Genomic DNA, 9,384 nt, shown 5'->3' with positions numbered 1-9,384 from the left:
TATAACCGCCATCTTGTTGGCAGTTAACTGTCAATCTTAGTTGGCAGTTAACTGCCAATCTTAGTTGGCAGTTAATTTGCATATAGCCCTGATTAGCCAATGAAAAGGGTATTGGTCGTACGCCAATTACCATTTTTGTCTTTTATTAGATAGGATATTTAAATGCCATTTAACAAAGAAAAATCAACCAAAAAAATGAGTTCGCGTGTCATAGGTTCGCCATCACTGTAAATATAGAGGGTGCTTCAGACAAAGCAAATATCCTGTTGCTCATCCAATTCTCACCGACTGGGTTGGGCATCTGCTGTTGGTTTTCTGACTCCACCGTCCCTTCTCGATGGACATTCCGCTGCAAGGAAGAGCTTTCCTAGGAGGTGTGCGAGGTGCCTCTCTCAGGGACTGAGCCTTCTTTCTCTCCTCTTCCCCCTTCGTCTCCAAGCCCACACCCCGCTCCACTTCCCAGCTTGGCACAGTCTTTATATCAGGGAGTCTCATTTCTGGGGCAAATAAAATCAAAAGAGCTCATAGATCTAGGTCACACGTCAAAACCTGGGGTGACAGAAATGGGTGTGGCGGAGACCAACAGGGATGACGCACTGGAATGAAGAAAAGGGTTGAAGCTCAAATGTCACTTGGGACCCTTATGTAACATGCACTGGGGTCAGGGCTGGTGCACAGGTGCAGCCACTTCAGGGAGAGATGGGGCAGATAATCCCAGAGCGGATCACACACCTGTCACTTCTGCCCCTGCCGCTTGAGTAGACAGGTGTTTCCATCATCCTGGGCTTCTGGGGTAATTAAGGCTGATGAGGGGAGGGTGGGGCACAGGGATGAGATTAGTCCCAGCCAGAAGTTTCCCAGAAAGAGCCCTGGGGTTCCCGGTAGCCTCACCGGGGAGACCATTTGTCTGAAAGGGGCTCCTCTAGTTGGGGGAGGAAGGACCTCTACCCTCAAGGTTCTTCTGGCCGGTCTAATCGTCAAATAGACAGGAGACAGATTAGCAAGAGAAAATAAGCAAATTTAATTCCTCCTCCGGGAACCCCACATACAGGGGAGCCAGAGACCCCGCATGCATGGGCACGGAAGGTTCAGAGACAAAGGGAATGCAGGAACAAGACATCCTGAGCTGGGGATGAGCTTAGGTGCCTTGGGGGCTCACAGGGTCATTGCAGGGTAAGAAGAGCAGATGCTCAGGAAATCGCAATTCGTCTGGCAGTATAGATAGCTCAGAAGAGGTTATCACTGGTAATCAATTATGGACAAGGCCCCAAATTCCAGTTCTTCTAGGTAGTCAAGGGAGGGGCAGGTGTTTCTTTAGGGCCCACATGCAATGGATACTACTCAGCAATAAAAAGTTGCCTTCAACCCTAGCCGGGTTGGGTCAGTGGATAGAGCATCAGCCTGCAGGCCAAAGAGCCCCAGGTTCAATTCCAGGCAAGGGCGTATACCTTGGTTGCAGTTTTCTCCCTGCTTGGGCCCTGGTTGGGGCTCGTGCAGGAGGCAACCAATCAATGTGTTTCTCTCACATCGATGTTTCTCTCTGTCCTTCCTGCTCCCTTCCACTCTCTAAAAATCAATGGAAAAATATCCTTGGGTGGGGATTAAAAAAATAATAAAAAAAATAAAAATAACTGGAATTATAAGAAAAAAAAAGTTGCCTTCAGCCCAGCTGGTGCAGGTCAGTAGTGGAGCATCCACCTATGAACCAGGAGGTCACGGTTTGATTCTGTTCAGGGCACATCCCTGGGTTGTGGGCTTGATGCCCAGTGTGGGGCATGTAGGAAGCAGCCAATCAATGATTCTCTCTCATCATTGATGTTTCTATCTCTCTCTCCTTCTCCCTTCCTCTCTGAAATCTTGAAGGATTGCATACTATATGATTCTAACTCTATACCATTCCCAAAGTGATACTGTTATAGTGATGGGGAACAGATCAGTGTTTGCCAGATGTCACAATTGGGAGAAGAACATGACTATTAACAGGTAACAAGTGAGTTTGTGTTGAGAGTTACTCATATCTACGAATGTGATAAAAATTTCATAAAACTATACACTTACAGCCTGGCTGGTGTGGCTCAACTTGTTGAGCGGCAACCCATGAACCAGGAAGTCACAGCTCAATTCCTGGTCAGGACACATGCTTCAGTGATTCTCTCTCATCATTAATGTTTCTATCGCCCTCTCCCTTTCTCTCTCTGAAATCAATTTTTAAAAATACATATTTTTTTTAAAAGTTTTTTGGAAATTAAAAACCCCAAAAACAAAAAATGATATACCTGCAAAAACAGTACACTAAAGACGAGTGAGGGGTGGGGACAAACAGCCACTGCTAAGGATCTACCCCAAAGAAGCCACCGGAGATGTTAGAGAAATACGAGTGCACAAAGATGCTCACCGTGTAATGTAAAACATTGCACCCACGTTCAGAAAGAGGGGGTGTCCAGGGCACCTCAGAAAATGAAAGGTATGATTTTAAATAATTTTGAAGAATGGGACATCTATAATAACAAAAGGGTAATATGCTAATTAGACTGGACCTCCTTCCATATGACCTTCCGGATGAAACCGGGGTTGCGAGGGAAACCCGGATCCCAGGTGCCAGAGGGAAGCCAGTGCCAGTAGCAGGGGGAAGGAAGGCCTACTCTTCCATGAATTTCATGCATCAGGCCTCTAGTTCTAAAATAAAAATCCAGGAACTGAAACTATACCTACAGTCTGATCTCAATTACGTAGTACACAGTGGGGGGAGGGAGGGCCAGAAGAACTATAGAAAAGATACAGAATAAACACTTCAGGTGCTGAGATGGGCTCCTTTTGTTTCCTTCTTGGTTGATCCAGAGGCTTTTATGCTGTTTTCCCCATTTCCTGCCGTGTTCTCCTGTTGCTCACATCTTGCTCACCCAGGCACCCATCTTGCTCACCCAGGCACCCCCATCTGGGGCTGGGACGCCGGGTGGCCTGACCAATGAGACAGCGGTGCTCTGGGCCGGCAGCACCATTTCTGATTACACAGTCATGGGAATGAGACACTCCTGGGGAGCTGATGACTCAGGTGTTTGATTTGGAGAGTGAGGTCCCCGCCCTGAAATACACCCAGAGCTCAGCCTGAGACCGGGGGCCCCACTGACCCGCTGCAGCCACACCAGCAGCCCCTCCCCTCACACTCCTCCGGAGTCACAGCAGGTTCCCCGGGCCTCTTGCTCACTGCTGTAGGAATAATTGCTGCCGTCACATTTCTGCTGGGGGAAAGTTCAGTTTCCTGCTCAGACTCACCTCGGAAGTGACCTGTGCCCTCCTCCTTCCGCTGGCCCCTTAGCACCTGAGCTCTGTCTCCGCCCTTCTTGGGTGGGGGTGGGGTGCAGGCCTATCCTTCAGTGTCAAGTCCACGTGGGCCTAGGGGAGCAGGGCTGCACGGCCTGTCCCCTTTCCTCCGGGCACCGAGTGAATGAAAGTACAAAAGAAATTTTCAATGTGAGCACAGCTTTCCAATCTTTCAAAACTACCTTGGTCTCAAATTCACATTAAGTTGATCATTTGTTCATTGATTCATAAATATATTTTTTAAATATATTTTTATTGATTTCAGAGAGGAAGGGAGAGGGAGAGAGAGAAACATCAATGATGAGAGAGAATCATCGATTGGCTGCCTCCTGCATGCCCCCTACTGGGGATTGAGCCCACAACCCGGGCTTGTGCCCTTAGCCGGAATCAAACCTGGGACCCTTCAGTCCACAGTTGCTTTTATGAATCGTCATGTAAATACCTGACATGCAGGATGGTCTTAGGCGACCCCTGTGAAAGGGTCGTTCGACCGCCAAAGGGGTCGTGACCCACAGGTTGAGAACCACTGAGCTAGGGCATCCTATCTAATAATATGAGGAATATGCTAATTGACCCTCAGGCTGTCACAAAATGGCAGCACCCACAGCCAATAAGGAGGGAATATGCTAATTGACTGTCCCGCCCTCAAAGATGGTGGCACCCACGGCAAATAGGAGGGAATATGCTAATTGACTGTCCCACCCTCAAAGATGGTGGCACCCACAGCCACAAGATGGCAGCGCCCAGTCCCCTCAGCCCCAGGTGGCAGGCATGTGGCAAGGCTGGGCCATCCCCAGGTGGGCCCGGCCGCTCTGCGCGCCTGCCTCCGGAGTCCCCCAGTACCCTCAGCCCCTCAGCCGCCCAGGGCTGCCCGAGGCCCAGGTAACCAGGGCTGGCTGAGGCTTGTGCTGCCAGCAGTGGCAGCAGCAGAGGCGTGATGGGGGCGTCGCCTTCCCCTGATCGCCTGTTAACCTCCCACCCCTGAGGGCTCCTGGATTGTGAGAGGGGGCAGGCTGGGCTGAGGGACCCCCCGCCTCCAGTACATGAATTTTCATGCACTAGGCCTCTAGTTTGTAAATATTTTTGAGATCCTGACTCTGCAGAAATGGGAATGTGCTAGGCATGGAAGAGAGACAAAAGCAATGTAACCCCTCACTCTTTTCCAGAGCACACATTAGCTAGGGAACAAGGCTTACTTTAAAGCAATTGGTGCCAATGCCAGAGTAAGTCCCACACTGCACAGAACAGGAGGCAGGTGCTGTGAACGTGAGAGGAGGGAGGGGTCGCTGGCTGAAGTGGTCTGAGAAGGAAGGCTTCCTGGAGGAGGGGACCTTTGAGCTGAGCCTTGAAGAACAAGGTAGGACGGGGTGATCATGGAGAGGAAAGGATGCCAGTGGAGAACAGCATGACTTAAGGTGCAGAGGCCAAATGTATTGCAAGGAAGGACACGGCAAAGCCCTGAGCTGGTGGCAGTGGAGGGCCCAGAGCAGGTGCCCACCTGTGCCCTGGAGGTGGGAGTAGACCAGGAAGGCTCACAGCTCCCACTCCCAAAGCAGGACAACACCATCGACTTCCTGGAGTACGTGGCAGCCCTGAACCTGGTGCTGAGGGGCACCCTGGAGCACAAGCTGAAGTGGACCTTCAAGATCTACGACAAGGACCGCAACGGCTGCATCGACCGCCCGGAGCTGCTCGACATTGTAGAGGTCAGTGTCTGCCCCTGGTGGTCAGTGTGCATCATAGTGACCAGTCATTCTGCTGTTCGGTCGATTTGCATATTACCCTTTTATTATATAGGATTCTCTTTTCCTCTCTGAATCTCCATTTTCCTCTGTAAAGTAGTGTCGGGATCATCACAGTGCCATCCACATCCCTCATTAGAGGGCTTTTGTTTTGCTTTTTAAGACTTGTGTTTTGTGGTTTTGGAGTTTTTTGATGTTTGGGGTTTTTTTTTAATCCTCATGCTTTTATTGATTTTAAAGAGAGAGGAACAGAGAGACGAGAGAGAGAAACATTGATGTGAAAGTGAAACATGGATGTGCTGCTTCCCGCACGTGCCCAGACTGGGTATCTAACCCACAACCTGGGCACGCTCCTGCCCTGTCAGTGGTGGGAGGGAGGATGCTCCAGCCAGCTGAGCCACACCCTCCAGGGCTCATTAGAGGTTTTGGGTTTCATCTTTGGGGCTCACCATGGAACCGCAGGTGGCATCGGGGTGGGGCGGCATGTGCGGTCAGGATCCCCAGTTGCAAGTAGGCCAGTGGGACCCGGAGGCACATCAGTGTTGGTTTGGACCTGGGTCCTGTGGGCCTCGTATGGACGCACAGCTGGGGGGCAGCGCTGGGGAAAGAAAGGCTGCGGGCTTGTGGGTTGAGGGAGCGGCAAAATTTGTCGGGCCGCCCACCCACTTATGCCTCTGGCTTCCCCCACAGGCGATTTACAAGCTGAAGAAAGCCTGCAGGGGGGAGGGGGAGGCCGGGCAGCAAGGCCAGCTGCTCACGCCCGAGGAGGTCGTGGACCGGATCTTCCTCCTGGTGGATACGAACGGAGACGGTAGGAGGGGCAGAGGGGGTGGCCCACCCATAGCGCCCCCGCTTCCTGGCCGTGTGACCTGGGCAGACCCCTCCGCCTCTCAACTGGTGTCCTCATCTGTGAGCTGGGTGTGCAGAGGGCGCCAGGAAACAGCAAAGGGGGTCTCTAGCCCATGGCGTTTGTAAGAGCCATTAGAGCCATTAAACTCCTACCGAGTGTCTGGTGGAGGCCGGGCCAGCGAGAGGGTGGGAGCTTGGAGACGGGCAGGACAGACGATGGTACATGATCTCTCAGCCTGGTCTGGAAGCGGGTGATAATGGCTGAGAGGACGAAGTGGGTAATTAAAGCCCAAGGCTGTGCAGGGAGGCAGTTGTTGGGAACACGCCCAGAAGAGCCCTCCAGAGCATGCCCAGGGCTGCGCGGGCAAAAGGAACACTTCAGTTCATTCCGAAGAAGTCCCTTTAGAAAGCCTGGAAGGCTCCAGGAGAGCCTGGAGAATCCCAGGTGCTGGGCTTAGGCTCCTGTGTGAGAGCTGCAGGCCCCCCACCCCCCCACATCCAGAAGGCCTCCCCTCTTCCCTCCCCCCTCCCCCCTGCCCCTTTTCTCCCCATCTTCCGCAGGCCCATCTCTCCCGCCCCTCTCTCAGGCCAACTGTCTCTGAATGAGTTCATCGAAGGTGCCCGCCGGGACCAGTGGGTGATGAAGATGCTGCAGATGGACGTGAACCCCGGCGGCTGGATCTCCCAGCAGAGGCGGAGAAGTGCCATGTTCTGAGTCCACAGGCCCCGCCCAGACTCCAGGCCCAGCAGGTGTCCGGGAAACACCTTCCCTGCCTCTGGGGAGAACTGGGGGCCTGACGCCCTGGGTTCCAGGTCAGGCTTTGCCTCCACCTCTATGTGACCCCAACGGCCACTCTCCTCCGACCTCGGCTACCTGGTCTGCCCCGTGAGCGGGGCTGGACTAGACCAGCAGCTTTCAGATGATTATTCTTTAGATTTTGAATTATTTTTGTTATACAAATTCTGTGCACAACCCCGAAGTAGAAACTAGATGAAAAGGGAGGCGCTCTGGTTGAAGGGGGCTGAGCGACTCAGACCCCTCCCCCGCTGGAGCAGAGGCACCTCTGAGAACGCGAGGCTGGTCATGTTACCCAGCGTTACCCACCTAGAGCGGGACCGGGAGACGCGCTTGCTTTACCGTGAAGAGGCATGTCTTTATGCTGATGCACAAAAAATAAAACCAACCTGCTGAGCCTGTGGTTTCGTAGGGCTGCTATTTATATAAAGGCTCCTATAGAAATAAATTTTAGGTGAAAAATGGCTGATTTTAAAAAAGGTAATAATCCAGGTGGGACACAGATAGGCCCCAAGTCATGAAGGTGGTGTGTGGATGACGATGGGAAACGTCCTTATTCTGTCCAGATACCCTCCCAGCTCTGACCTTCAGGGTTTCCCAACAGGCAGCCACCAGAGAACAGAAGTGCCAGCTCCCTGTGTTTCCAGGCTGCCCAGCATTGACCTTCATCATCCCTCCACGTCCGTGCTCAGGCCCTGGCTGGCTTCCAAGGGTTGGACAGGATGGGTGTGAGCAAAATGCACCCTCTCACCCGCCCAGGGGGGCTCTGCAACCAGGGGCTTCACTCCCCTCTCCCCCTTTTCTCCCTCCCGCTGCATTTTTATTAACTCCATGCATGCACCCCCCCACCCCACCCCCACACACACAGCAAAGTGAAGACTCACACACACAGCAAAGTGAAGACTCAAAGCCCAGAAGAGAGAGCATCTTGAAAATGGGCACAACTGCTTCAGCCTGTCTCTCCCAGGTCCTCGGACAGGTTTTCCTAAAGTTGGGGTGTGCGCAGAATGGGCAGGAGGCCCACCCGGAACAGGTTGCCCCACTTCCCAACTGATGCCAGGTGTCCCCCAGCAGGGATGGCCCGGCCGCCTCAGTGAGTCACGGAGCTGTGGGGCCCAGGCGTGGGCACCGCATGCCACCAAGTAGCCAGCAAGGGAGAAGGAGGCTTGCACGGTCACTTCTGAATGAATACGGATTTCCTCTGGATAATCGAGGACTTTCTATAATACCACCTCACCCTCCTCCACTGCTTTAGCCAGCGTCCGACTCAAGCATCCCTTCCCACGGGGTGTGAATGCGCGCACATGTGGCTGTCATTTGGTCATGATTCGGATCTGCACTCGCATCTAAACACTCCATCCTCATCTCCTTGGTAGCACTGTAACCTCTTGAAGGAGGTGTTTCCCCCCCCCTCCGCCCACAACTGGGACTCTTGGAGGTGCTCCCTAAAAATGGATATGATGACCCCTTATTGTTTCAAATTAGGTAAAATGTAAATCCTAAGAAACACCCCCCAATTTACACCTAAGAAAGCTCCTCCCACGTCACACAGCCCCCACATGGGACACAAACACATCACAGAGCATGCACCCTCCAACCTCTCCCACACATCACCTTCTCCACATGCAACCCTAACTCCTCTTTCACGTTCAAAGTCAAGGGCCACCTCTGTGAGGCTGTCTCTGAATCCAATTCACTCAGTTTCCTGTGCCCCTGCAGGAGTCCATTCATAGCTTCCCTTAGCATATCATAATAATAAAAGGCTAATATGCGTCACATCATGATCAGCAGGGACCTGAGGCTGCATGGTGCCTGGCCGGGGCGGGGGACCTCAGGCGGTGCCCACCACCCAGCGGGGCTTGACGGGGACCTGAGGCTGCACCCCCCCCCCCCACCTGGCGGGGCTTGACGGGAGTGGGGCCGGCCAGGTCTGGGTCTCCTGTGATTTTGAAATGTGTGCGGGTGGGCAGGGACTTGACTCTGGGTCCTGTGGTACGCCCCAGACTCGGACAGGAGGGAGATTTTCATATACATTTTACTAATTTTCTTTCATCTCTGACACTTCCATTATAGAGAAAGGGCAAATAGCAATATTAAAATATTTTCTCTAATTAATTCCCTTTTAATGTGAATGAATTTCATGCAGCGGGCCACTAGTTTTATTATAACGAACTTAGCCTGTGAGTTCCTTGAAGATGAGGAGGCTCCTCTTCCTGCACATCTAACATCTAGCCTTAGTACATAGTAGGTGTTCAGTAAATGCTTGTTGAGTGGGAGGGGCAAATCCATGCCAAGCACAGGCGAGGGCTCGGTGGTCCTGGGGCTCCTTGCAGCACCAGGATGGAGGCTGCGGCCACAGGCCCTGGAGGGTTCCATCAGATCAGCCTCGCACTTCCATGCCTAGAGAGTGGGCCTGCAGAAGCTCAGGGGGGAAGCTGGGGGGGGGGGTGCCAGACGGGCAGAGGGCTGCCGGGTGCCCCCAGTAGGAAGAGTCACCACCAGCTAAGTCACACAGAGGCTCAGCAACTGTGCTTCACCGTCCCCACCTCCGGACCCCCACCCTGGCCTGTGCTACCACCGTGCAGCCAGCGCGGGGAGCTGAGCCCCGAGTTCGGTAGACTATCTAGGGTAAAAGCGACAATGGCGACGCCAGCACCCCCCCACCCCACCCCACGC

General features: G+C 53.1%; 2 protein-coding genes across 4 annotated transcripts in view; one reads left to right on the top strand and one right to left on the bottom strand.

Moving 5' to 3' along the window:
* GUCA1B (guanylate cyclase activator 1B) overlaps positions 1-8,474 on the top strand; it is an 11,442-nt gene extending 2,968 nt beyond the window's left edge. Inside the window, exons 2-5 of one of the 3 annotated variants that reach the window (XM_015572256.1) lie at positions 4,875-5,027; positions 5,754-5,874; positions 6,500-6,662; positions 7,313-8,474. In XM_015572256.1, coding sequence (XP_015427742.1) covers positions 4,875-5,027; positions 5,754-5,874; positions 6,500-6,627 — 402 coding nt within the window. In that variant the 3' untranslated portion in view covers positions 6,628-6,662; positions 7,313-8,474. Of the gene's footprint in view, positions 1-4,874; positions 5,028-5,753; positions 5,875-6,499; positions 7,108-7,312 lie in introns of those variants that run through there. The other 2 variants (XM_015572255.1, XM_006776338.2) reach the window with 2 other exon arrangements.
* A 767-nt stretch (positions 8,475-9,241) lies between these two features.
* The window catches only part of GUCA1A (guanylate cyclase activator 1A), a 6,085-nt gene continuing 5,942 nt past the window's right edge, over positions 9,242-9,384 (bottom strand). The window contains exon 5 of the mRNA XM_006776438.2: positions 9,242-9,331. Within this exon, the coding sequence (XP_006776501.1) occupies positions 9,242-9,331 (90 nt within the window). The remainder of the gene's footprint in view (positions 9,332-9,384) is intronic.

The sequence above is a fragment of the Myotis davidii genome, unplaced genomic scaffold, assembly GCF_000327345.1.
Source record: "Myotis davidii unplaced genomic scaffold, ASM32734v1 scaffold167, whole genome shotgun sequence".
NCBI lineage: Eukaryota > Metazoa > Chordata > Mammalia > Chiroptera > Vespertilionidae > Myotis > Myotis davidii.
Note: the sequence above shows the minus strand (reverse complement) of the source record. Positions and strands in the feature narration are given on the sequence as shown.